The sequence below is a fragment of the Pezoporus flaviventris genome, unplaced genomic scaffold (assembly GCF_033815535.1).
Source record: "Pezoporus flaviventris isolate CSIRO_AGI_PZ_B2104156 unplaced genomic scaffold, CSIRO_AGI_Pfla_v1 ptg000001l, whole genome shotgun sequence".
Taxonomy (NCBI): domain Eukaryota; kingdom Metazoa; phylum Chordata; class Aves; order Psittaciformes; family Psittacidae; genus Pezoporus; species Pezoporus flaviventris.
Genome location: NW_026892549.1, coordinates 39490160 through 39518102, shown reverse-complemented (window position 1 = coordinate 39518102; position 27943 = coordinate 39490160). Strand labels below are relative to the sequence as shown.

The 27943-nt window shown below is 36.8% G+C and overlaps 1 protein-coding gene across 6 annotated transcripts in view; it reads left to right on the top strand.

Moving 5' to 3' along the window:
* METTL8 (methyltransferase 8, tRNA N3-cytidine) overlaps positions 1 to 27728 on the top strand; it is a 43751-nt gene extending 16023 nt beyond the window's left edge. For 3 of the 6 annotated variants that reach the window (XM_061453318.1, XM_061453324.1, XM_061453336.1), the window contains 8 exons: positions 62 to 453; positions 1017 to 1066; positions 3640 to 3703; positions 4035 to 4174; positions 7249 to 7355; positions 7455 to 7520; positions 8583 to 8803; positions 11763 to 12051. In XM_061453318.1, the coding sequence (XP_061309302.1) occupies positions 62 to 453; positions 1017 to 1066; positions 3640 to 3703; positions 4035 to 4174; positions 7249 to 7355; positions 7455 to 7520; positions 8583 to 8767 (1004 nt within the window). In that variant the 3' untranslated portion in view covers positions 8768 to 8803; positions 11763 to 12051. Of the gene's footprint in view, positions 1 to 61; positions 454 to 1016; positions 1067 to 3639; positions 3704 to 4034; positions 4175 to 7248; positions 7356 to 7454; positions 7521 to 8582; positions 8804 to 9802; positions 9914 to 11762; positions 12052 to 25151; positions 25266 to 26226; positions 26698 to 27189 lie in introns of those variants that run through there. The other 3 variants (XR_009743397.1, XM_061453347.1, XM_061453358.1) reach the window with 3 other exon arrangements.
* The last annotated feature ends 215 nt before the right edge of the window (positions 27729 to 27943 follow it).

Below are 27943 nucleotides of genomic sequence, written 5' to 3'. Positions count from 1 at the left end.
TTTACAGTAATTTGTAGCTAAGCTCATATTCACTAATTTTTTTATTTTGTTTTAATTTCAGATAAATATGAGAGACAAGCCAGTAAATATTGGAATGAATTTTACAAGACTCATAAAAATAACTTTTTCAAGGATCGCAATTGGCTGTTCCTGGAGTTTCCAGAAATTCTTCCAGAAAAAAGGAGAGAAAGATTGAAAACAGAAGAAAGATCTTCAGAACTCACAAAAATAAAGAGTACCAACAGGTTTTCACACAAAGATGAAATGTTTGAAGAAGGAGAAAAATATTTGAAGAAAAGTTACAAAGGTGGTTCTACTTCTGTACAAGGAGATGTATATAATAAAACCCAAGCAAAGTCTCTTACTGACAATCCTCAGGGTAAAAACGATGGAGAAGAACTTGGCAGGCTTGAATCCTTCCCTGGTAGTGATGCCACTTACAGAATATTAGAGGTAATGCACTGCACATGTTCCTACCCCTCATGTAGAACTCCACTTAATTCTCAAAACCCTGGTAAAGACTCTTAGTAAGTATCAAGAAAGTAAACATTTAGAATTTGACAGACTACAATCATTTATGGCAGAAACTTTCAGAGAAACCTAGGATCTGAGCTTTGTTTTCCCCATAAAGTTTCTTCCAAATCAGAATTTAGGGCTAGATTTTGAGTCAGTTTTCACTGGAAGCTGGGTTTCTAATTTCCTAAGGAAAGTTATTTCTTAAAGTGCAAGTACTTGATGCATTCTTGCCAAATGGTGAAATTGGGCAAGAATACTGCATTTTCCTGTGCAGATGGAGAGGTGGATCCTCACTAACTTTAGAAAGACATACAGAAGAAACATGATCATAGAAGTGATTTGAGAACTGTAGTATGATATGTTGATACCTTTTCTGTCCAACATACCTTCATGTCTAATGGGTCCTACCTACCAATAGACAAAAATAAGACAAAAATAAAAAACATAGGAGGTCTTATTTGTTCATTTATTTTAACTTTCTGTTTCTCTTCTGATTTTAGGTTGGTTGTGGTGCTGGAAACAGTGTCTTTCCTATTTTGAAAGTTCTATGGTATGTAGTATGGATTATATTTTGAAAGTTCTATGGTATGTAGTATATAGTGGTATGTATGGATTTTCAAATGTCAAAGTTCTATTTTCATCTTATTTACTTTCTTCAGTTGTTGGTGCTAGACCAATGCTGCAGGAAGTGTTAAGTGGACTGTTTTCCAGCCCTGAAATTTGGATTGTTTGCAGATCATAGATAATGCTGGTAGCATCAATACAAGATATTCCTCATACTGGTCAACCTTAGTTTTTGGGGGACCATATTTGCTGACAGGGTTTGTCTTCAGGTGCATTCAGACCGATTTCTCATAGTTAATCTTGGGCAGGTGAATACTCTCTTTTCTTATATGCCATTGTAAAGCTATTAGGTATCTTTTCAAAAAAGCCAAAATCAGAGACAGTAGGTAATGGCATACGATCTACTGGTAATAAGTTGTATTATTTCTGAATTTGGCTAGTACACTTTGTCATGTTGCTCAGGTTTTAGTGTCAAGGCAGGTACAAGTCCTGCTTTGCATTACTTAATTCCTTGAAACATCTTAATACACTTATCTTCCTGTTTTAGAAAAAGCTGTTATGACAGCATGTCCTCCCTTCCATGTATGCAGGAAGGTTTTATTGGTATGGCTTAGTATGTATCAAGGGTTGAAATAGATTTCTTTTATTCATGCCTCCAAAAGCTTGAATACAACAGAGTTCATTATTCTATAAATGAATTCTAATTGCTTGCATCACTACTGTACAAAAATACTCCACTTGGCAGATAGGGAAACAGAGCGGGAGGAATCAAGAGATGCACCAGGCTTGTATATGAAACTTATCAGTGTTAGCAGTGCATCTTCATCCCACAATAAATGCTTTGCTTTAGTCAGCATGTAATGAAAGGGGAGCCCCGTTTCATATGAAAAGTTTGGAAAATAACGATATATATATATATATATATATATATATAAAAAAAAGTTATCATGTGGCTGTATTAAAAAAGAGGAGACAAACTTCTGTGTTTTCATCACATTAGTGAGGCATTAGTCATAGGTTGGCATTTTTGATAATTAAGAATCCACTCATTAGATATTTTTCTTGGAGATCTCTATTGTTGTGCAAATCCTTCGATCAATCAAATCAGTTGGCTCACTGAACAACTTGCTCACTGAACAACTCACACACTTGTCTTGTATATGACCTGATGGAAACATCTCTTAGCAGCCTTGGCTTTATAACAGTTGGTTTTACTCTGAATTTAATAGTACAAAACTCACCCCTGTATACCTATAAAAAGAAGCCAGTATCAAGTATGAGTGTACTCTGGCTACAGAAAAAATTTCCGCTTAGGTTTGTAATGTAACTTTTAAACTGCTTCTCCCTGTCCCCCTTAAATTTTAAGTTAATGCTTTTTGATACAATGCATCATGAAATCACCATCCAGATCAAGCTGTGTCTTTGTTTTAAGTTGACCTTCTACATAGCTCCTATTCTGTTGTAAAAAAAAAAAAAAATAGAATAACATCCTAATAATTCAATTAGGTCATCAGCTTAACCTTTCCTGAGGGACTGGCTGGGTCCAAAGCCTGGCTGCTTGTCCTCATCCATGATAAATATCTAAACTCCTCAACTCTTATGGTGGGCACAAAGCTGTTAAAACTTTTGCTGAGCAGCAAGGATGGAATATGTTTTGGTCCACAAGAGTTCTTCTGTTGAGCTCTCAGAGAGATGTCACTCAGCTGCATGTACTGAGATCTTATAGACGCTGTCAGAGTTTGATTTGCTTTCTAATGAAGCCATCTATCCAAAACCTCAAATATTTTTAAAGAGAGATTAATTGATCATGAGCTGGCTGTGAGTTCATCCCTTGGTAGGTTTTGAGGGGGTTGCTCAGTTTCTCTTAAATATATATTTTTAAGGTAAAAAGAAATTCTCCCAAGAGTTACTGGTATCTCATGAATAGTACAAGAAAATTTGCAGCTGGCTTAGTCTTGGATGGGAAAGGAAGAGAAAACAGTGCTTCAGGAAACTCTTATTCATCTTGGTTGACAAAACTAAGGGGATAATGGAGGGAAACAACCAATACTGCTTGCTTAATCTAATTAGAAGCACAGCAAGGTGGCATGGGGGAACCCAAACATCTACAGAACTGGATGACTTTTGCAACACCCCCACCCCTGCCCAAATCATATTGCTAATTAAACTGCATACAGGGGCTAATGATAGAGACTTAAAGCAGTGCTTCTGTAAGAAAATGTGACCTATTAATGTGCATTTATGTAATACAACACTAGGACATTGTCATCAATCCTGACAGCCCTCTGTGACCTTCTTTCTTTGCCTTTTCACTTCCTCCCTGACAAGGCTATAATTCTCCTTTTTATACTAGCTGCCTGTTGGTATTCTTATGAATTTGTCTGCCCTATTGGTTCATTACAACCTATGTGGCTTTCCATGTGGTAGACATCAATAAGACATGCTTGATCAAGCCTGTGGAGAACCCTAAAGGGCCTTCTGTAGTTCCATGAACACTGATGTAGACTTTCATCTTTTACAATAATAATTTTTTAACTCATGTTGGTTTTGTTTTCTTAGCAATACACCTGGAACATTTCTGTACTGTTGTGATTTTGCTTCAGGAGCAGTGGAGCTGGTAAAGGTAATTCATATGCTCGCTTTAGAGTACCTTGTAAGCCTGTAATTCAGGAGGGTGCCAGGAAGCCGTCTTCATGAAAAAAGAATGTAATAGCTTTGACAACTTTTAACTGAAGTTTTCAATATTCCAAAGAACAAAGTCTTACTGTATGTGGAGAGGAATGAATACCATCAGTGAGCCTGCTTCTCAGCTTGAGTATGATACCAGGCAGAATAGACTTTTATATGAGATGTTTTACAATGCTGAAAATTGAAGAAAAAAGTTTCTTGAGTCACAGTAAACGTATTAACTACTACTGTTCTCTCTGTGTCTCTTTTCATCTTTTTCCTGACAGTCACATTCGTCCTACAATTCAGCCTGGTGTTCTGCCTTTGTTCATGATGTGTGTGATGATGCTTTACCCTATCCTTTTCCAGATGAGATCCTGGATGTCATTCTCCTTGTCTTTGTGCTTTCTACTATTCATCCTGACAGGTAAATGAAGACAAAAGGGCAAAGCAAATGGGTTAAATCTCTTTTATCACCAGAGGTTTTCAAGAATAGCAAAATAAGATAATGAATCCTTAATATATTATTTAGAAAACTGCAATATATATATATTTATAACAAGGTATTCTAAATGCTCTTTCCCATTTTCAGGCTTCAAGAGAAAACCTGGTCAGGTTAATTCGTTAGCGAGCCTCCCCTCTCCATCAAAATACAAGGGTGTATTGTAACTAAATACATCCCTATTAAAAGTGACAGTGATTCAAGGCAATTATGATAAAAAAAAAAACAGACATCTAGTCTTTTAGAAGGAAATTGGTTTTAGTGATCAAAACCAAACACTCTTGATTTGACATCTTACAATATGTTGATAAAGACTTAGGTTGCTGATTTATACACACACAAATGCTTACATGCAGGCCTTTTAAACCAAAATGCATTCTGAATTTTGTAACTTGTTTTGATTAAGAAAACTTGATCTAATTTTCATGCATAATGTTATGCTGAGTACTGTTAGCCTTGTTACTAATGCCTGTCAATGTCTAATGAACAAAACTTTATGACTGTTAAGGCTGCCTGATTGTGCAAATGCCCTTTTTAATGGGAAAAATGCAAAAGAGTTGCATGTAAGTTAAACTCCTTTGACTGTTCCTTTAACTAGATCATATGAAGGGAAATACATGCTGTAGTACATTTACTTTAAGAACATCATTAAAATGGGCTTGGCAAACAACAGTATTTGCCTAAGTCTGAGAACCGTTTCCCTGCCTGAGTTATTAATGATTAGCTTTGCAGAAAAATCTTTCCCATATAGGATATTGCTCCTTCCTGTTTGTTCAGAGATGAGCACATGAGTCATGCAAAGTCTGGGTCCAGATTTCAAAAACAATTCAAGCAGTAGATTTCAGATCTCTGTAACTGCGGTGATACTGCCAGGAAGGAATTGGACAATAGAGATGCATTCATTCAATTGCTTTGCCTGTAGAAGCAGTAATCAGATGTTCTGTCAGAATTTCTGTGGACCTTTTCCTGTTAGCCTTTTGGGAATGTGTTTGGTTTGTCTGTCTGTTTTGTTGATTTTTTTTTTTTTTTTTTTTTTTTTTCCTTTCCTCTCCTCCCTATATCATAATCTAAAGGCTGACATGGATGCTTGTGTGTGTGTGTGTATACACACATGAAGGTTTCTGTGTAATTACCTGTGTTGTAAAACCCACTTTCCAAAGATTTGTTAGTCATTACTGTCATCTCCTAGAATTAAAATGACTTCATAAAGGTAACTGTAATCCAGGTTCATCTTGCTCAGTATACATTTTTTTTCTGGAAACTTTGAAAGTCACAAATGAAAAAGAAAACCAAGAAAATGATGACGCAGAGCTTAAGTACTTTGGAGACCTGGAAAATACATAAGAGGGACACATTTGTATTCAGCACAATTGTTACTTAGAGATTTCTCTTCAGGCTGTTGTGCTTAGGTTTTGATAATTGCTACTCTTGTACCCCATTTGTACACACTTAAATTCTGCCAGAAAATCCCTCTGAAAGTTGGTTGCAGAATTTGTAAGGTATTGAACTTCTTGAAGCTGTATTATTAATGTGCTGTAGTCATACAGATGATATTTCTCAAAGCACTTTCACATTTTGTGCATGTAAACATTTTCTATATTCACAAAACTCAGGTTGATATGGGAAAAGTCTGTAATACTTGTCTTGAACAGTTTCTTAATCTTAGGTGGTGCTGCCTTTTCTGTGTGTCTGTGACAGCATGCGTTGTGTTGAGCATAGGCAAAGTCTGTGTTGAGCATAGGCAAAGAGGACAACTTTTGAAGCACTTGGCCTCCTCTCAGGGAATTATGTGCTTTAAAAGTGTATGCTGCTTTTTGGTTTTGTTTGTTTGTAGACATGATATTGTTTTCTGCTGAACTACATCCTAATTCTGTCCATTAAAAATGAAGGTAAAATACCTGTGCTGCTGTTGCATAAGGACCAAATTGCATTAGTGCTGGAGATCTAACTTTCTTGGGGCAAGGAGGTAGGGCTGCTTGATAGATAAGGGATGGTGTAAGGATGTTCACAGTACACAGTAATGGTTTGCTGACTTTATATAGTTAAGTAGGACTTAATTCTTCTTTAGCTCTTTTCATATACTGCATCCTGCCTTTCCTTTCCATTCATTTTGCATTCACTCTGGCTCCACATCTTCTACATGGTCTATCCACTTCCCTGCAGGAGGAAGGCTTGAATTAAGCAAGTGTGCAGACTGCCTTTTGTAGCCTAAATCTTTGTTTATTCTGAAAGAGTGAGACAAACCTAAGCCATTATTCATGACTCTGCAAAATATGAAGCTCCAAAGTAAGGTTAAAAAGTGAGAATGAAGATGCTCTGGTCTAGTGAAGGGGAAAGAGTCTGTGTATGTTACTTATCCCTATCATGCATGCAGCAGACTGGTGTAATCTTGGTAAGGAAGAGTTGATGTTAGATACACAATTTTGGAGTATGCAGACTTTGCTGATCTAACTAGCAATATCCTTTGATGGAGTTCTGCCAGATTCCTCTCCTGAGATGCTACTCAGATTTTTTCTTTCCATCCTCAACCATTACCTATGGAGATACTGTTTCTGTGTGTATGATCAGTACCTCCATAAAGAAATCAGATGTTTTCATCTGCCTTTCAGGCCCGGGATTTTGCTATGTACAGTAAGAAGGCTGAGTCTAGCTCACCAGTGCACACAGCTAGCTGTTCATTCATTGTCATCTATCTGCCTGACCGATATGACCCACATACTCAAAAACTCTGTTATAATCCATCTTTGAGATTCTGTTCAAGTGAAGGAAAAGGGCTTCTTTTTTCTTTCCAATTTGTATTCTCTTACAGTTCCTTTTAAACTTCTGATTTCGAGGCTTTTTTTGTACAATTCTTGCTGTTCACTAGTTCTTGGCCTTTTTGTGGTAAATATAGACACATCTTCTCACTGTAGTTTCAGAAATCTATGTATATTTCTAGCATTTAGAAAAAAAAGCAGTTATGCTTGCAAATTTCACCAGTATCCCATCTATTTTCTAAGGATGCAAGGTGTTGTAAATAGGTTGGCTAAACTACTGAAACCTGGAGGAATGTTGTTATTTCGAGACTATGGAAGGTACGATACAGCTCAGCTTCGTTTTAAAAAAGGTAATTCCTGAATGCTTTTGAAGTTCGCTGTTCATTTTAACTCTTTTTGCAAAAAAAAAAAGTGACCTATCTTTTTTCATTACTGCTCTAATTTCTTAGGTCATTGCTTATCAGAAAATTTTTATGTACGAGGAGATGGAACCAGAGTATATTTCTTTACCAAAGGTATGAAATGGTGTAGTTTTATTGAAAGGGTTGCATGTCTTTCAAGATGATTTGGGCTATAAAAGCTCATTTTAGGATTTTTTACTTTTTTTTTTTAATTCTCTGCTTTTACAAATCCCGAAGCTTACTGTTTTAAGAAAATAATTCCTCTTCTGTGTACACTTGTTGTGTTTGTTGTCTGTAAGCAATCTTGCAGTACATCACTGGAAACTTTGTCTAAGTGTCTTGCGTCTAATAGTATGCTCAAATTCTGTTATTTAAAGAGGTACTTGGTTTCTTTCTTAAAATTGAGATAAGCAGGCTTGGAAGGACAGTTGGTAGCAGTGCTTTGATCTTTTGCTCTGCTTTGTTGGTGACTCTGAGCTGTGAGGCTGCTTGCCCACCCAGTCACTTAGTTCTGTTGGCAGTCAGCTTAAACTGGTGTATTTTAGCTTGGCTACTGGAAACTGTGAAAGTGAGTATCACAGTACTTTGTTTTTTTTATGCTCTGCAACCTCAGCTTTGAGCAATAGAGGTGGATCAGGATTTATCCCAGTCTGAGTAATTTTAGAAGTGAGGTGGATGTGGGACATGTATGGGAAACCACTTGAATTCAAAGAACCTTCTCAGATTTTAGATGTCTTGTCTTGTACTTACTCCTGACAAAGAAGCTTAAAGTTTTCCAGTGGTGACTGACAAGAAGGAGATAATTACGTTGGCATAAATGTGTGGATTGTCGTTTGGCAGGTGAATTAGCTTTATCTTGATAATATGTGAACAGTAACCAAATGGCATTTTGTTTTCCTCAACTCTGGCCTACTGAACTTTCTGAAGAAAGGGGACCTATGAAAGCCATGAATAATAACCAATGTGGTTTGGGCTTCAACGTAACATTTTTTACTGTAATACAGCTTGAAAGTTGTGAAAATGAATTTCAAACAAAGACATTTTGCAGGCAGTTTCATTGATCTTTCAAATCTCAAACCAGATTTAGTTCCATCTTTGGTTGAACTGCAGGTTGTTAATTACAACATTCTACAAATATATTTTTTTAATTATAATAATCTTCATATGAGAAAATAGATGAGGTATGGAACATGTTCACCTTGGCTGGATTAACTGAAGTACAGAACTTAGTCGATCGGCGATTACAAGTAAACAGGAAGAAACAAGTGAAAATGCAGCGAGTTTGGATTCAAAGCAAGTTCCAAAAACCATTGCTGCTATCTCCAAATGATTCTGCAGAAAACATCAAAAGGTGCCCTTAATTGTACCACAAGCTCCAGAAACTGAGGCAAATTTGGGTATGTATGTTTCCCATAAATCTTGTGTTTATCAGTTGAAAAGGGCAAACATGGAACTGAGAACTTTCTCCTGATTTTCTTCTTGTAAATTTATGTATGTGAAAATGATTGGGGCAGGGGGAAGGGAAGGCATTTCTTACTTCTGCTTTATATGCAGTAAAGGGATATGCATTTATTTATTCATGTGGCCAGGTACTATTTTATTTCCATGAATATGAGTAGTCAGTAAGTAGAAGCATGTAACTCATTCCTGTTGAAATTCACAATATGTAAAAATTTTAGAAGAAACATAACTGTTTCAGAGATTTAGAGAAACGGAGTATCTGTTCTTACTATTGTGTTAATTTCTGGGTCATGTGTCTTTTAACTACTGTGTGTCTTGCAACTGTATTTCCTGTTTGGGGGGAAATATCATGGTGCATAAATAATGAAGACAAAATCTCCTTTTGGTTTGCATGTAAGTTATCCTTTCATACTAACTGCATGTGGTATGCATAGGTTTCAGATCAGTCAGTGACTGGCATCCTCCATTGATTGATTTATCCCTCTGAAGTGTCCACTTTTCATCTCTATGGTCATCAGAAACATGCCAAACTCAAGTGTCTGTAACAGCGTAGTGATAAATAACTTTGAAGTGCCATAGATTGTAAACTGAACATCATGTAGAAAAGAATTACCAAAATGCCAGAACAGTGCTGAAAACAAATAGTTAAAATTTGCCTGGATAAATACAAGCATGATTTTTATGATATGTCAGATATGCTAGAGGGAGGGGCAAGAGTACTCCAGAGTACATTTTGTTAATACTTTTATGCAGAATGTAATCACACTAAAATGGCAGCTGGGATATTTTTGTTGTTTACAGAGAGAGGTTTCTTTCTTAGGGCTTGAGTCTTAGAAAAAAGACAAATACTTTTGCATTGACCCTAGGAGGATAGGACTACACTAGTATGTCAAGTGCTTTTAAGAAGAAAAACAAAATTCACACACTGTTTTCAGGTGCAGACCGTGATGCTGAGGCTGTTGAGCTGGCATTTAAAGATGCCATTTCTGCTATTTCAATGTAAATTTACAATCACTCAGCTACAAAGAGGAGAGTACAAGAACCAGGTGAATAAATAAAATAAATCTCTTGCTTCAACAAGGATATAGAATGCGTGTGATCTATAAAATGCGTGCAGCTTTGAGTGCCATTAATACAGTGACACTCTCGAAGTCTCTTTTCTTGCTTTTGTTTTAGTCTGAAGGGTAAGCATGTCACAGCTGGCAACCCATTTTTGTGCAAATAGTTATCTGGTAAGCTAAGTAGAACTGACTGTCTTCTAGAAAAAAAATTAATGATCTAAATTTAGATGCTCAGTATCTTCATTCCCTCTGACAAGATGAGAGACCTGCTTAATTTTGTAAACCCAGATCTGTTCCCAGAATGAGGTGTAATAAGGAGTCTTTGAAGGTAGAATTTGATGCTGCATTTCTGGTGTTTCTGCACTACCATTAGAGTAAGATACTGTTTTATGAATTAAGTGGCTCAGGAAGTTTGGTTAGCAATGGCATTATTGTAGCCTGCAGTGAAACTCTTCTGATATAAATCAGAAGTTAAAATGTAAGCTGGGTTTTTTTGAGCCCTAGGAGACTGTAGCATCTCTGTGGGAAATATAAATAAGTATCTGTTTTAATTAGGTTGCTACCATGTGCTATTAACTGTGACTTCTGAGTATGCATAGCTCTTAGTCTAGTGCAAAGCATTTTCAGTTGTAGAATTTTCCAGGGTGGTGATGGTGATGATAAGCTCTTGAGCATCACACAATCTTATTCATGTGTGTGATGTAGATTTTCCATGTGTAGAAGCTAATGAAACGTTTGCTTTGGCTCTCACACTGCTGTGTTGATTCTGGCAAGATTTTAATATGCTGTGTTGTTAGCTTAACAAAAATGTGACATCAGAAGAAACCAAACCCTGAAATCTCTTTTGGCCTTGGGCGAAATTGGCTGCTTCTCTTCCACACCTTGGAGTGCAAGTATTGGCTGCCTCTTTTAGAATAGTGGTGCCTGGTTTAGAAGTAAGTAATAAGATTGGCTACTATTTATAAGTGTAGAATATCCACTCTAAAGTGAACTGTAACTACTCTGAACAGTTGTAAGACTGATAGAAGAGGAAATGGACAGAGCCATCATTCCCAATAAGAACTTTTGAATCTGAGTAGAACTTTCTGTGTTTTGGCTTTGTGACATTGCAATTTTCAAAAAGCTTAAGCGAAGACATGTTTTTTAAAGTACTTCATATTATCTGTATTATTTGTGAAAATTAGTATTACAATACTGCCAAAAGAAAGGCGAGTAGAACTACTGAAGTAAAAGAAAGAAGGGAGATGCAGACAACTATATAGGAAATGCAGTTTAAAATAACTTATTGTTAATTAATTTTGGGGGGGTAGGAAATTAAGGCATTGCAAACAAAGTGTGCAATAGTGTAGCATTTGCAATACCAGTATAGAAAAAGGCTGTAAGTTTCACTTTTTGAAATCTGAAGTTATTTCTCTTGTCAGATATGTACCTGAAATCTCTAAATAAATACCAAACATTTTAATTGTTAATTGCTCTGGGTTTGGTTCAGCATGACTCCCTGTGCTGGTAAAACAGACTTGTGAATGTAAATGGCAGTTAGAGGAAGATAATCTTGTTAGAATTGAGTTTTGGCCCCATTGGCTTTGGCTTGCTTTATCAATAGTGTATACTTTTTGCCCATCTCCATTGGTACTGCAGTACATTTACATACAGGGGTACATGAGAATGGTACTTACTGGTTTAGAACTTGTACTTTTAAGCAACTACAAGAGAGGTGTAAAGAAAGCAACGAACCTTTTTTCCTACACTAATTCTGAAGTATCTAGTCAACAACAAATCATATAAAAAAATGTTTATTTGGGTTTTTGTTGTTGTTGTTTTTTTTTTTTTACAGCAAAACCAAGACAGATGCTTGTGCCTTGTCTATAAAACCACTGAATCTGAAGAGGACAACCAAAATGCAGGGCAAACTGGGAGACAGCAGGAATTCTAGTGACAGTAGGGAAAAGTTTCTTGTATTGGAGACTGTTATTTCTGTTCTGTCTTTAGCTGAGTTGCAAGTGAAAGACAAGGAAATCTGCAGGTTCTGCTGTTTAATAATGACTAAGAAATTGTAACAAACCATCCTGAAATTTGTATTAAACACCAGTGGAAATCACATAAATTTTGCTACTTCATTTTGATTTGTGGTGTCATCTTTATTCACTGTTCTGCAGTGTTCTTTCATCTTTGACATATGCCTTGTTTCCCTTTATTCCTGTGCATAGTAGACAAGCAGTTTCCACAGGAGCTATATATACAAACATTTGCAGTAAAGTTTGCTGTCTGGGCTGTTTCTAGTATTAAAGCAAAAGAGTTTTGTTTCCTTCTGTACCGGCCAGATTGCTTTTTATTTTTGTGTGAATGCAATGAATTGTATAGATGATAAATTAATATAGCAGTATTTCCTGTATTTTTAAATTCTTTTAAGCTAAATATAACTTAGGGTATGCTGTTTGTAATGGCAGTGATAATAGCAGACAGCTCATACTGTCTTTCTTCATAGAGTGTCTTCGTAATGGGTGATTGAACAGCCTTGGAAAAAAATCATATATATAATTAAAATATTAATCGCCACTATTGCTCACAGTACAGGTCACTTTGCGTTTCAGTATCTGTAGACTTTTTTCCATGTTTGGAACAAAGATTGGATATTGGAGGGGTTTTCTACACCAGTTATGTGTCAGTTGCCATCCTTTTGAGAATTGGCCAAAAATTGGATAAATCTAAATCTGCTAAATGCAGTTACAGTAAGTGTACAGTCAGTAAGAACAACATGGGTTGCCGTGGGCATCTTGGCAGATTCTTTGTTGTACCTGGTGGTCCAGCATATAGGTCATGCCTAGACTGGCCTTTGAGCTGAGAAGGGAACTTCTCTGTCCAGCAACTGTCCTTTACCCTTTGCTAGCCCTAAGCAACTAGAAGAACAGCTTGCCTAATTGGAAAGCAAGAGCCATATGGGCAGAGGAAGATGATGATGCAGCACAAAGGCAGACAAGAGGATTGAGTGTTTCCTCTGGGAACAGGAGTAAGAAGGAAGCTTGGACATGAAGATGAAATGAGTTGAAGAACTGAGAAACAGAACACCATGGGCACCATATAGGGAGAAGATGTATCAGGAGACAATGTGGTGGGGTAAGGATACTAGCCAAGAAAAATCAGTGAAATAAAATTGAGGAGCCAAGAAGAACAAGATAGGAAATAGGGTGTAACCTGCGTAAACAAAGGACTTGGGGTAAGAATTGGAGGTGGGAAGACCTATCTTCAAAGTCTTTTTCTTCCAAGTGGTACTATATTTTCACATCTTGGTGGATTATAGGTTTTGTCTTTCATCCATATGTGCACAGTGTATTTCAATTTATTACAAAGATGGAATGTTTCATTTGTTGTAGTTTGTATAGGCTATGTACATGTTTGCAACAGTGAGGCAGGTTTATGATACACCTGCTTTTGCTTTTTTCCTTAGAGAACAATGTTTTTACCTTTTTTCTATAGTGACAGAAGCCACAATCCTAACCTCCTGGGAAGCAAATACAAAAGAATAACAGAAGTGTCTGCATCCTGATTGTGTTCAGTCAAGGTGGAACAATTAAATTTACTCCATATATTCTGATGTCGCCCCCTTTCAATGAAGACCAAATCTGCAGATTATCACCTTGAAGTGCCTCCCAATCTCAGTCTCTGTTATACTTGCATTTGTTCCATAGATCTTAAATGAATTTATATGAACTGGAAATACAATTTAAAAGGAAAATAGGAGAATAATCTGAAGGCTTTCTGGGATTATAACAGTTTAGAGAAGGAATATGTTTATTATTTTAAAACCCACTCACAGCTGCAGAGGAGCACTCATCCAAGAGGCTGAAAATTTAGGTTATTTGAGGTATAGTGTACATCATCAAGAATACTAAACCTAATATCTGTTATGAAGCTTTGTTTATTTAACTTGCCCAAAGATACCTTGTCAACTGTTATCATGAAAAACTAGTTGGCAACAAGATTGTAGTAACCTGATCAATAAAATATCCTCTGAAAATGAGACAATGTTGAAAAGGACATGAAAGATTAGGAAAGCAAGTGACTTAGTTTAATGATGGCTAAAACACACTAATGATATATACAATTTAATAAATGTTCAAAGAATAATCTGAGCGTTCATGTGTATCGATACTAAATGAGCTTATAAATTCATAAAAAACATAGACTTGATGTATGCTGCTAGTTATAACAACAACCAAAATGTTAAAATTTAGAAATATGATGTAAAAATAGAATGCTAGATAGTTATAAATGTGATTTTAAAATAGAATTCTCTATAGCTACTGCATAAATCCAGCATATAGCCTTCTCGGTAGTGTGTCCTGTTCAGCTAGAAAAAGATGCAGTACGAATAGGTGATGAAAATTCCTGGAGACATGAAAAAACTTTATATGAAGGCAGGTTAGGGAAATGGATACTAGACAATGTGAGGATGGCATATAACCCTATGTTATACTATTTAGAACATCTAGTTTATCCCTTTACACAACACAAAAAGGTGAACTAGTCACGTTGGCAGGCAGCAAACCTACATTGATACAGTATGCCCTATAAAAACACAAGGAGTCACATTGTTCACAAGGCTAAAAGATTGGTAAGTTACCAAAATTGGGTTATATTTTTCCATTTTTATTTTATATATGTGAATGAGAAAATCTGCATATTTACTGTTTACAATTTTAAAATGCCTCCAGTAAAACTAACCCAAAACCTCAACAATCCTACAACCTTTCTCATTACCTAACATTGCACAGCAGTAGAGCTGGAGAAGAAACCTGAACATGGTCTAGTAGGCACAGTTTACTGAATTAAGAAAAGAGGGGAGTGGTGGCGAAGTAAAAAAAAAAAGGTAACATACTAATTGGCATGACAACATGTAGTCCTGTAGCAATCATACAGCAGTTAGTATTTTATATAGAATGACAAATTCAGTGCAGTGCCTGAGAGGGAGACGTCAGTCTTGCCACACTTTCCTGTCACTTACAACAATATCACTGTAAACTGGCATGTGGACAAGCCAAAACCCAAAGAATAAAAAGAATTATTTTGCTAAAAGAGCATACAATTTATTGATTATGCTTGGTTCAGACTGGCTGTATCAGAGGGTTTGATTGCAGAGCCAACAGGACTTTTTTCTTTATTTAGTGTTAGGCACACTCTAGCTTCCATTTTTTCCCAAATAACAAGTGCTCTTTAAATGGAGGAGCTGCATCTTTGAACTTGAATAAAGGGTTGTTGTGCAGCGTAGGATTTAGTAGATGGGCGTAGAGAATCTGAACCTACCACTAGTCTTTTATTCTACACTAGAAAAAGCTTTGCCATTTTAAGGCTTCTGTTTGCTACATACCCTATTAAGTGCACAGTAGTCAGATGTCATTCTGAGGAATCGGGCAGCTTAGTTTCCAATGACATTGATTACACTCAACAGTGAGAGGATGAGAAAGAGTGGTGGGTGGAGAAGTGAAAAGGCAGTGTGAGGCATTTCAAGGAGGAGGTTTGCATTCCATCACTTACATGTGGGTGACAATCCCTCTGAGAAACAGTTTTTACTCTGAAGTGGAGCAGAGTTGAACCTTCTGTACTCAGGTTTAATCTCCATCCCTGCAAGTGCAGCCTGTAGTCAAATGTGCTTTTACTTAAAGAGAAAATAACAGTAGCAAAAAGCTGCATCTTTAGAATGGAGCTGTGATTTCACAGAGACCCTGGCATGTTAATCCATGGCAAAAATGGGTGTAATTCTCAATGACAACACTGTCTGTTTACACAGGGGCTGAGCTAAACCCAACGATGATACACAGTGCTGTTCAAAATCAATTATTTAATCCTTTTCCAATTTTTGTGATCTAGCAACCAAAGATGTTTTTGTTAATAAAAGATGGCGTGACAAAGCCGTGATTGTCACTGAGCATGACTTGCTTTGAGATAAAAATTGCAGCAAACACTCATAATCTTATTTTAGATAAATATTTCATCTTGTTATTCAGGTGTGAATATTAGTGAGTTGAATAAATACACAGTGATAGTTACCAAACTCTGAAATCAAGTCTGTTTTTAAAATTGGAAACAGCCTGATCTATCCTATACAAAGAGACAACAAAATCGTAGGGGCAAGAAGTCTATGTTTCTTTTTACTGAAGTTCCCAAGGAATCAATGTCATCAACAACCTTGATTTTAGTTTCTTCTTATTTTGCATGTACTTATTTTAATAACAAATGAATGCAGATGAAAAAAGAAACTGCGTGGCACAATCTGCAAAGCATGTAAGTATTAAAATAGTTAACAAACTGCTAAACCACACTCTTCTTCTTGCATCGATTGACTTGAGGCAGAGTAATAGAAACAGTAAATGTTTATTTTACTTTTAAACAATTAATGCTGATAAAAGGCCTCAGGGTTAAATCTGAAAGAATAAAATTTTGTATCTTCGTCTCAGATTCTCCATGTCATTTATGTCAATATAAGTCCAGAAGACATGGAGTTGCTTCAAGGTATCTAATTGTTTGCAATTAGAATCCAGATTAACTGGTCCCTAATATTCCTTGTACAAGTAAAAATGCAAACCTAGAAGTACAAAAATATTCTGTCAGTAAGAACATCTATGTTAACCATTTAAATACTGAAGTCAAAATCAGTTGCACAGAGACAATAGCTCTGTCCAATGCTCTTTACTTTCTTTAAGGGCTGAAATATTGTTTGGGTTTAAGATGCTCACATATCTGTGTTTGTACTTTAGTGTAAGATATTCTACATTTTTTATCCTATGACATTCACTAACAGGTAGTATTAGGAATTAAGATAAGTGATTTACAATAATATGCTTAATACCCATTTTTCCTATGTTTCTCTCTTCTCCTTCTTTTGTGAAAGTACCTGTGAGAAAGAATGCCTATTCTTAAACTTAATAGTCCTTTGAAGTCCAAAATAACAAAATTTGGACTTTGAAAAAAAACAGGAAAGAAAAAAATGGCTTTTTTTAACACATTATCAGGAAGTGAAAATTCATATTTATATTTCCCTGCCTTTTTAGATATCATAGAAATTGTGTTATTCCATTACCAAAAGGCTTTGCATATTGGTATGTGTTTCTAAGGAAATATCAGTAAAGCAGTGTAATTTAAACTTACACTAGGCTTTGGGCTTCCTGTCTTTTTCACAATTGTTTATTCTCCTTTTCCTAAATCAGTCCATCGGATTAAAAAAGAAACCAAACTTAATAGTACTCTGTGAAAGCCACAAATTGTTGATGATAATGCAGGCAAATAGTAATTGAGTGTTGTTTCAAGTGGATTTTCTTGCTGTCTATGAGCTCAAAAATAGGACAGTTTTATCTGCTATGCTACCAGCATTTTATGTGTATGTTTGTGATACTTCATATAATTTTCACGTGTTTGTTTCCAGTTACTTTACCTTCTGATTTACATTAATAAAGCTTTTGGATATTCCCAAGTGGAATGTAAGTATTACTTACATATTACTTACATTATCTAAGTATTACTATTTGTATTCGTAAAGTGAATAAATACAAAGTTTAACATAAATCCCCACGTGTAACTACATGCACAGTGATAGCTTCAGGCCTCTTTATTTTCATCCCCAGCTTAGTAGGGCAAAATCAGCGAGGAATGTGCAAACTTTCCCCACAGGAACCTAGAGAGACCTTTTTTATTTCTCTAAGAGTGCTGCCAAGTACTTCAGTGCTTCCTGATTTTTTGTTTGTGTTTTGATTTGGTTTTGTTCTAAACGCAACAGAACAGTTATTGCCAAAGAGAAGCCGAAAGGGCTTAGATTATATACATATATGCATACATATATGTGCATGTGTGTGTATAAAACGGAGAGCATCGAGAACATCAGCAGGCTGGGAGGTAGAGGAAATTGGCTGGCATCCAATTAAAGAAAAGTCCAGGCATGAGAAAAAAGAAATTCTTTATAGAGGCATTTGATATAAGGTAAAAGAGAAAGTCTATATGCTTAGAAATTCTTCCTAAAACCAATGATAGTATGGGATCAGAAGTAAAAGAAAAGTTATCAATGGACTTTTAGTTTTTAGTCTGGAAAACTGTATAAGCTGTAACTTTCAAGTTTGGACTTTCTAAGCACTTTCATACAAGGGGCCTGCTGGGGATCCACATTCTTCTGCAGTCAGTATGGGTGCTGAGTCATCAGGAAAGTTGGCCATTTGGTTTTAGGTTTCTAAATATAGAGGTGAACATTTAAAGCCCTAATCTGGGAACAGTGGACACTCGTATGCAGCTCTGGTGACCTGAATGATTTAATTCTTTGCAGTGCTCTTATCAGAACCAAAGCTGTACACACAGTCCTGACAAACTAGCTCCTATGACCAAAAAAATAATAATTTAAAAATCATTAAAAGAAATGGAGTAGCAAGTTTCAGTCTCTGCTGAGCATCAGACTCTCTCAAGATAGCTCATGTCCTCTCAGTTTATACAGAGGAGGTGGAACAAGTAGACCTTGGGGGAGGGAACAGAAGAGTAACCCGATTTAAGGAAGGAAGCTCAGGTTAAGCCTTAGAAGAGGTGAATTTTAAGTCTTCAGTTGGGTTTTAGCTATTGTGTTCAGGAGGTAAGGAGTGTGACATTTTGGGAGTATGCCTGGAAATTGTCAGTTCTCTGAATAAATGTTATCAGGGAACTTCTGTACTAACTTTACCTTTGCAGTTGGTATGTTTTATCCGCTTTCAGTACATGGGTTGGTGGGTTCTTTTAATTTCTGATGAATTTCAGCGCACTTCGATTGTTTGGGAACTTTGCTGAAATAGGTCCTTTGACATTCAAAATGCCATGGCAGAGAATCAGAATTGCAAAAAGGTGCTTTCACTTTCACTGTAGATAAATTTATATAATCCAGTACTATATAGTAGGAGGTCCTTCTTAAAAAGGCGAGGGTTTGCATTGGTGATTCAGTGTTTTATTTTGAGAGCATGCTGTGCTGTCTGTGTAGATCTGAGCTGAGGAAATGCTTTCTGGGTGCTTCACCACCTGAAAATGTGGGGCAGGGAAGGAGAAATCCTGTCTAGTCAACAATTACATCAGTTTGGCCAAATGTGTCACACCTCTCTGAGAGGGCAGGCCTTGGCGACTGAGTGCACGGGGTGCCACTGAGGTGCCAAGACTCGCTCCTGGTTCTCTCTGCATAGATCTGCATTTGCAGCACAGGGGCCTTCTCCCCACCCAGCTACCAACATCTTGCAGGAAAGCGAGTCCTTGAATGCACTTATGAGGTCTGATGGGTAATTGTTCTGGCAGGCCAGGTACAGCCCAGGGGTGCACCAGTACCTGGTTCTAGTTTAAGTGAAGCTTCATTACTCAGATTGATTACAGTCCAGGTGGGCAAAATTCTTGGTGATTTTTGAATTAAGAGAAGGATATCTAGCAAGTGGATAGCACAAAGGAAAGACTGTTTTGAGGGAAAATAGGGGTTTTTCTGTAAACTTTGTACCAAACTCTCATCCTGAGTACCCAGAGTGTGTTTCAAGAGCTATTTTTTGTAGGTGAAATGGCTGGGAACAGAACTTCTTAACAGGGTGCAACAGTGCTTAGCCATTGCATCCAGCGTGCAGGGCTTTTGTACAGTGGTAGTTCATGTGCAGCTGATTGGTTAGTTAATAAAAAAGTCATTACCTTGCTAAAAGATGTGAGCTTCAAAACGAGACTGTGCCCTCATTTTCTGTGAGAACTTAAAACATGCAAAGTTTGAGGTTTTAAAAGCTAGTCAGCCATGTGTGAGTTACAAAACCACAACAGGCTAGCAACTTCGGTTAAAATTTGAAATGAGTGTTTTTTATTTGCTTCTAGCTCAAAATCAACTTTATCAGTTTCCTTCCAACTGGTGTAAGACAATGACAGATGGTTTTAGAACAAAAGGGGATTTCTTGACAATATTACAGCAGGATGATGAGAAGAATCTCTTTCGGATTAAACTAGGGTGGAAGACTACACTGACACTTCTCAAAAAAGGTACTTACTAGTCTGCCCCTAGCCACAGGCTTCTTGTCTGTTGCTCTGTAACACCTGCTGAACTTGTGGAGCTTCTCAGCATCACGTAGATGGAGTCAAGATCTCGGCTCCAGAAGATAAGTACCTAATATGTGACCTACAAGTGCATGTCTGTTGCCTGTTATAAATACAAAAAAAAAACCCCAAGAAAGTCCCATTTTATTTCACTAGGGGACAAATTAGTAAATAAAAAATACCCAGCCTTTTTTATTGGGTCTTTATGACATCTTCTTTGGAGCGGGCTGAATCCTGTTTTTAATTAGGTACAATATGTTGAAGGTTTTGATTTAGGACTTGATTGCTAGTCCTTACTATAACTCTCTTTATTTTGGGTGCTGTCTTTGCACAGGATGAACAACAGAATGTATCTGTTCTGTTGTTTATTTACTTTTTAATTGATCTTCTTACTGTTGTTTGTCTATTTTATACCTACAACATTCAAAACACTAGTTATTTCATGTGTGCTACCATTAATATATAATGGATGAGACCTTGGTACAATTAAAAAAAATACAGAATGCACCTGAGATGGGACAGAGATAGGAAATCTGACTTGGAGGTTATCTGACATGTAGCAATAATTCCAGCTTAAACTCTTAACATTGTTTGACCAATTACTATGTTTCATTTGAACCTTGTATGAAAAGAAACATGGAAAGTACAAAATATTTTCTGTATGCACAGAAATGCTAGTACTTCTTTTCTCCAGTGGAAATGATTCCCCTGTATCTTTAACAGGCAGATACACACAGTTAGGTAGCAGTAATTCCCAGTACTACCATTTGGGTTTTCTCTTCTTGTGGAATTCAATGCCATTTCTTTCTCTTTGTCTGAAGTCCATGAAGTTTCAGTCATCCCTGTTAATTTTGAGATGCTGCTGTATGAGTTGTGAGAGTTGTGATGAAATTAAATTTCCATAGAAAATGCAAATTTTGTGTATAAACTATACTTACGGATTTCTCTGATGGATGTGCCAGCACCACAAAGGGCCCATAGCAGCTTCCTAGTCAGCAGCTACTATTATGCAGTGTTTAATTTATGCACGAATATAGTCCCTCAAAGCATCTCTAATATGACAATATAACATAACACAGTATGATAGGAATCTCATGATTCCTAAGACCCAAATATTGTTCTGACCCGTAGGAACCAAGTTTTGCCACTGACTTCACTCAAGACAAGATAGCATAAAGAAATTTCAGTCAGATCTGTAGCTATTGTACATACCTGCACAGGTAGATCTGTTGACACTTTGATCAGTTTAATATCAAGTGTTCTTGGGCTACATTTTCTTTTTACCTTCTTGATATTTGTGATCTTACTCTTCCAGACAGGAAAATGTAATACCTATTTCAAAATGAAAAGGAAAGAGAAAATCCTGCAGCTTGAGTGTATCTGTGCATTGCTGCATTGTCAAACTCACTTTTTAAAATTAGTTTTTCAGTTCTTCTTAGAACTGCTTTAGTAAGAGATTAATGTTGGTGTTCAGCAGTCACAGGACAGAAGCAGTCCAGAGTCTGTATCTGCTCCTTATAGAAGAGGCCTGTAATAGAAGCAGCAGGATGACTTAGTAAGAAGAATTTTGAAAAAGGACACTAAGCTGTTCTGTGTTCTCATTTATTAGACAGGGAGTGGGAACTGAAGAGTAATCTTTAAGGAACTCAAATCACACCTTAATAATTTACATTTAGAAAGGATGTTCCTTTCGTGTTCAAGCGGTTTATTGAATCCGTGTTAGATTCCTGTAAATGCTGCACAGCTTTTGCATCTCCAGTATTTTGCCTAAATGAAAGACTAACCTTTGGAATCTGGCTTGGTTATATTACATTTATGTTTAGTCTGATAGAGGTGATGAAAGTCATTGAACTGAGTGGCACAAATTCCCTTGGTCCTTTAGAAGCAGCTTTAACAACAATCTCGCTTGGATGCTCAGTGACAGGAATTAACATTGTTCCTATACATGGGAACATGCATCTGCTTGAAACAGCCTTCTCAAATTCATGTTTCAGTAATCTTCTATGAGGGCAGAGTGTGGTGCCAAAGGAGTAAAAGCTGAATATAGTTTTCATTCCTGGGAGAAATTAAAAAGAAGGGAAGTGGTTTGAATGGTTAGCAAGCCTGCCTTCACATGGATACTACTGACCTGTCATAAAGAAACCTGAAACAAAGCTCATTTTACTGAATAGTAGTATTTTGACAATGAGTGTCTTAAGGAGCTATGGGGTTGGTATGAATATGGACTGAGCTCATTTTTTTCCTCTTGTGTACAGTATAAGTTGACAATAAATTCTTCCTGCAGATAGTGGTCATGAGAAGTTTTGCCCTGGGGGTCAGACAAAAAACTGTATCAGAAGTGTAAAAGAAATCTTGCTGTGTATGTGGGACCTCTGTATGAAACACCTATTCTAGTCCTGTTCTGTTTCACCATTTTGTGTAGATCTCTCAGGTTAGTCTTTATGCGTAAGGTGGTATTTAACAAGACCTGTAATGTTTTGGGATTTGTGATTTTTATGGGATTTGTTTGTGATTTTTATGCAAAAGCAAAATCATATTGAAATCAGACATGAATGTAGTTTGTGAATTACATTCGGGAAGTGCTTTGTGGAAAAATACCCATAATCACTAACAGGTAACAGGGATTTAATATTCTATTTAATATAGCCAGCATTAGACATATCAGATCCTAAGTAGCATTTCTGAGTTTATTCATAGCAATAACTCCTTCCTTGTATTAAGGCAGGCTGATAGTTTGGTCGTGATCCTGAAAAGCAGGAAAAAGCTAATGGCTTTGTGAACTCTGCACTCACACTTTCTTTACGGGAACTTTGCAATAACATTGCAGTTGCTCTTTTGAGCCAGAGTCTGGGATCTCCTGAGTTATTCTGAATGTGTGCTACCCTCAGTTATTGGCACCCTGTTAAAGGGCTGCTAAAGCCATATATTTACAGAGGATTCTCAAACAATCCGGATATTTTATATGTCACATCAGCAAAAAGGGCATGGCTGCAATCCTGGAGTTCAATACAGCTGCTTAACTGTAATTGGCTATGAAGCTGTGTAAGAAATTGTCCCATCCTGATGAATAATCATTTAATCTCACTCTTTTATCAACTCATTGTTATCTCATGGTTGGGTTAGAGGGAAGGTGATGTGATAACATGCATAGCAGTAACTTTGGTACTTGAGCCTCACAACTAGAGTAGAACAATGCTGTGTATTCTCAGAGATGGAGGATACTCCCCATTTGTCTTCTGCTCCTTGATCTGCCTGTTCAAAGAATAAATAATCAGCATTAATATCCTGCTCTATATTCTCTAGACACTCCAAGAATGAGATTTTGAGTATTTAAGGAATGTACTAAAGCTCAGAAAGAAAACATAGGTCACCTAGAACAACAGATCTTTCTGCAGCAATGGCAAAACTTGACTGTGTGAGGACAGAATTGTTTTGGAAATGGTTCAGCTCTGTCTCAGAAGCTATAGGAAAGGAACTTATCTTTAATGCCTGCTCAAACATAAGTACCCATATTTGTGTGCACATGTATGTAAAACAACATAAAAATTCCAAAACAAAGCAAGCTGACTTCCCAGCTCCATGCAGACAAAATCTCAGAACTGCATAGATAGCATATTGCTTTACACATGCCTGAGATGTGGTCAGGAAACAATAGAGAAATACATAAAAAAATAGAATGAAAAAATAGAAATTAATGTGCAGAAATGTCTTGGGTTTGTTTGCTTCTAAATAATGTTATAAATAAATGATTATGTGCAATTGACCATGGATTATCCTTTGCCCATGAGCATCTGAAAACTTGATTTGGAACAAGTTTTATGTGATATTTCTTTCCTTCTTTGTATTTTTTATATTTTTTTAACTTTTTAATAATTTGGCATACAAGATTTTGAGTGTGATGTGGTACTATGATCAAAAAGAAGATCAAAATAATGACTAGAGTAAGTGAAAAAGAGACAGAACTGGCACAAAATCTGTATGGAACAAAGAAGTCACATTTATTATCCAGAGTACAACTCCCATTGGGAACTTGGGTAGGTATCACACAAGTCATGATGGAATAGGTCTTCTAATGAAGGACCATTATTATGGGAAGCAGGTAGTCTCCATTTAAAATAAAAAGCTAGGCACAATTATATTAGTTGTTAGCATGCAAGCAGCTAAAGGAGCCCTCTGTGTTATTAGGCACTTCCCTTACTACCTAAAGTGGAATTGCCTGATAGGAAGATTGGGTAGGACTTTCTGTGAAAAAATGCAACTCGTATACAGAGTTGCTTGTATGAGTCTTATGACTGATTTTAGCGCTTTAAGCTTAAGTTGTTGGCAATGAAGCAAGTATTTTGACTGTTCCTGAGCAAGCTTTATTAAGTACACTAGTAACAAATAATCTGAGAGCAAACTATGTTCCCTTTGCTTCCCTAGGATCCTTAAACCTTGACTGAATCACATGATCTGAGACAGGCGTTGCTGTTGTTTCTATGACAGTTGAATGTGAATGGTGAATCTATCTTTGGAAGGCAGAAAATGAGATGCATTGTCTTTTAGTGGTCAGGTCTGATAGATATGCTTTTCTTACGTGTTAGCATTGACTCTTATATAAGATTTTGCAAAAGTGAGAGTAAGTTTTCCCTAGAGAGACAGATGAGAAATAAAGCATTAGTACATCTCTCCATACAATAACTCCTACTGTGAAATTCTAGCCCTATTTATAACAATGAGAGCTTTGCTACTTGACTTCAGTAGGATCACAATTTTACCCCTAAGGTGTACTTGTGCTTTCCTAGGAAAGCTAATGTATAAAATATAGCTTTTGCCAGCACATCATCAATGTGATAGCATAGAAAGATGATAACATGGAATGACATCCATAGCCAATAATAGCTGCCGTGAGTATCCTGTTGAGCGCTGTGTCAATGTTAGTCACCAGCTTTCTGGATTTATGTTGAGATTATTTTCTTCATACCTGAATGAGGTAGACTCAGGATGAGTTGGGATTCCTTGTGGAACTTTGGGGTTTGTATTTTTATTTTTTTTAACTGGTCAATGAATGTCAGATGTGGTAAAGCTTCTTTGCTTTTTGTTAATAGAGCACAACATTTATAACTAAGTAAGTTTTTAAAGCCCTTCAAGGCACTGTTTAATTTTTCAACTCTCTTTTTTTGGTTCTATCTAGTTCTGTACTAGGTTCCTTCCTCAGGTCTTGCCTGTGGACATTAGCAACATTACACAGGGTCTTTGGCCAGTATGTTGCCTACAGGTCATGGATTGAAGACTCCGTATCTTCCAGGTAAGACTAACATACTCTTTTTGATAGGGCTGTTTAGATGTTGGCTAAGAAAATAACTCTGATGTGTTTGCATGAGAATGAATCCTGTAGATAAAACTATATTGTGTAATAGTTTCCTGCAGCTCCCCAGATACCTGTTAAGAGTAGTCTGAAATTTAATTCAGCCTCTCCCTATGAAATTGGATCTCTACTTTGTACTTCTGATTGCTTCTCTCAGCTCCATTAATGACATGGAAGTACTTGTTCTTTCTCTGAATAGTGTCTGGGTGCCTCCTGCCAGAGCAGTGGAGATCATCTTATGCTGAGCTTATACATATATGCAGCAATAGCAGCCATAATGTGCACTGTGTAGTATCTTATTCCAAATTAAGGAGGCTCTGACACATCAGTCAGTTTTTCCCTGCCTGTATTTGATTGCCCCTTAGAATCAGCTGACTCTCAGATCAAGTGCTGCCTTGTAGCTTAATGCTCAGCAGTGGCTGTTGTCTGTGTTAAGGAATTCTTTTGTTACTGTAAATGGTAAAACAAGACTAAAGCTGTCCCCAGAATCTCTCTGCCGTGATCCTCCCTGAGAAACTTGAATTTTCTTGACTGCAAATAGGAAAACTCTGAAGGAGTTTGTGCATGTGGTAGAGAGAACTTCAGAAGAAAAGGATTTTATTGAATAATTTCCAAAAATGAAGTGGAAAAAAAAAGTATATCGAACCAGAAGGAAGTGAACCAGTAGTATGAGGTGACGGAGTCCTTGTAGAGTCTGAAGGTTCTGGAAGCTTTACCCAAGACTGGGCAAATTTCTGCATTGTGGTATCATATGTCACCATCCTGAGATATTCAGCTTGGCACAGTAAGACCACTTCACTGCCTCATTTCATGCTACTATGTTTCAGGCTATGTGCTGAGTGTTTCCAATATTTAGCCTTTTATATGACATGCAATAGATTCTATTTCCCTATTCTTATAGGCAATATCTTTAGCAGTATGCCCTGAAATGCCTTATGGATTCAAGCTGTCCCTTAATCAATGCAGTTTTGATCTTTTTCTCTAATATATGAACTATGATACTGGATTCATCCTGGCATACATCTGTCAGACCAGACTGAAAGCATTCAGTTAAAGACACTTCATTACCAGAACGGGGCCAACAAATTGGAGACAATCTAAAAAAGGGGGATTGAAATATAATATAGATGGGAAATAGAGGATATCACAAAATGAGGTCATAATGGAGGACTTAAATTGCACTTTTTTGCAGACAGCAAAAGACATCCTCAGAATATTCCTCAGTATCTGCATACTGATACTGACTTTCACAAATATGCAACAAATATGGATTGTTTGCTGAAAGAACAGCTATGGGTCAACATAACACAGAAAACAACTCTGCAAATATAAATATTAGTGGACAGTAAATGCTTCCTACTAAAACTGGCAAGAATGATGAATCCAACCCTCTTAATATTTATTGGAGAATTGGGAAGTTAAAGAGAGAGTGCAGCAAAAAACCTTTTTCTGCCTTCTAGAAAAATCAGCAAATCTGACATTGCCATGCAGAATACACCAGTGTACTGAGAGCTACTGGGTGGCAAATCCACCAATAAAAAACACCAGTGCTTGATACTGAACCAAGGAATGAAAACCACAGAATAAAATATCCTGCATGGACGAAGAGCATGCAGATCTCTTTTCCATTTGTAGCTTTTGTGATCGTTAATACTTCTGTGAAACACTGCTGGACTGCCATAGAGCAAATTAGAAGCAAGAGATGAATGTGTCTAGTTTGATCTTCAAGCTGCTTTGATTAGGTGCCAGTAAGAGTCAATGTAATCTCTGCATACTATGGCATGGTTTAGTATCTGCTGCTACTTTCTGGGTTGGCTTGCAGCTTGAGTCCTTAACTTATGAACTTTTTCTTTTTTTGATTTAGCCTTGATTACACCCCATAAAATGTGATTCACTTGAACTACAAAATCCTTGTTTGTTGTGGTACTAATAAGCATTGTGCCTACTGAAAGCTGCAGTAGAAGAGAAAGGGAGGAGGCCTAAATAGCTTGACACCATCTTTTGTGTTGCAGCAAGGAAAGGAGGGAAAGATGTCTAAGAATTGTCTTATCATATGCACATATACACATACATAAGCATTTTTATTTATCTAATCTCTTGGATGCTTTTTCAATGCCTGCCTTAACCCTTTGTTCTTGAAGTAGGCAAGGAAAAACTGTATGACAGACATTTAGATTTTCTTTCTCAAGAGCGCCTAGTCTCCCTTGTGTTGAGAAGAAAATGGGACCACATGGAAAGACAGATTTCAATTAACACATCAAAGGGCAGTTTGTGGGGTTTTGCCTATAGCTAAGTTCTAACTGAGTTGCAGGACTGTGAGAATTTTGTTGTTTCCTATATGCTCATGTATTACAATCTTACCTCTCCTATTTCTCTACTGTCCCTCTGCTTCTCCAGAGGGGACAAATGAAAGCAGTATAATCTTGTTGAATACATTCTATGGTTCTTGCTGGTGAATTAGATGAACAGCTGCTGGGAACAGCCTGAGAATACAATTTGGTGAAAAAAAAAGATGTGATACAAACAAATTCCCTTATGATGATACTCATTCTATATGCAGTATTATACCAGAGGGGTGGAAAGACGGGAAGGCCTAAAATCCAATTTTAATTTGAGCT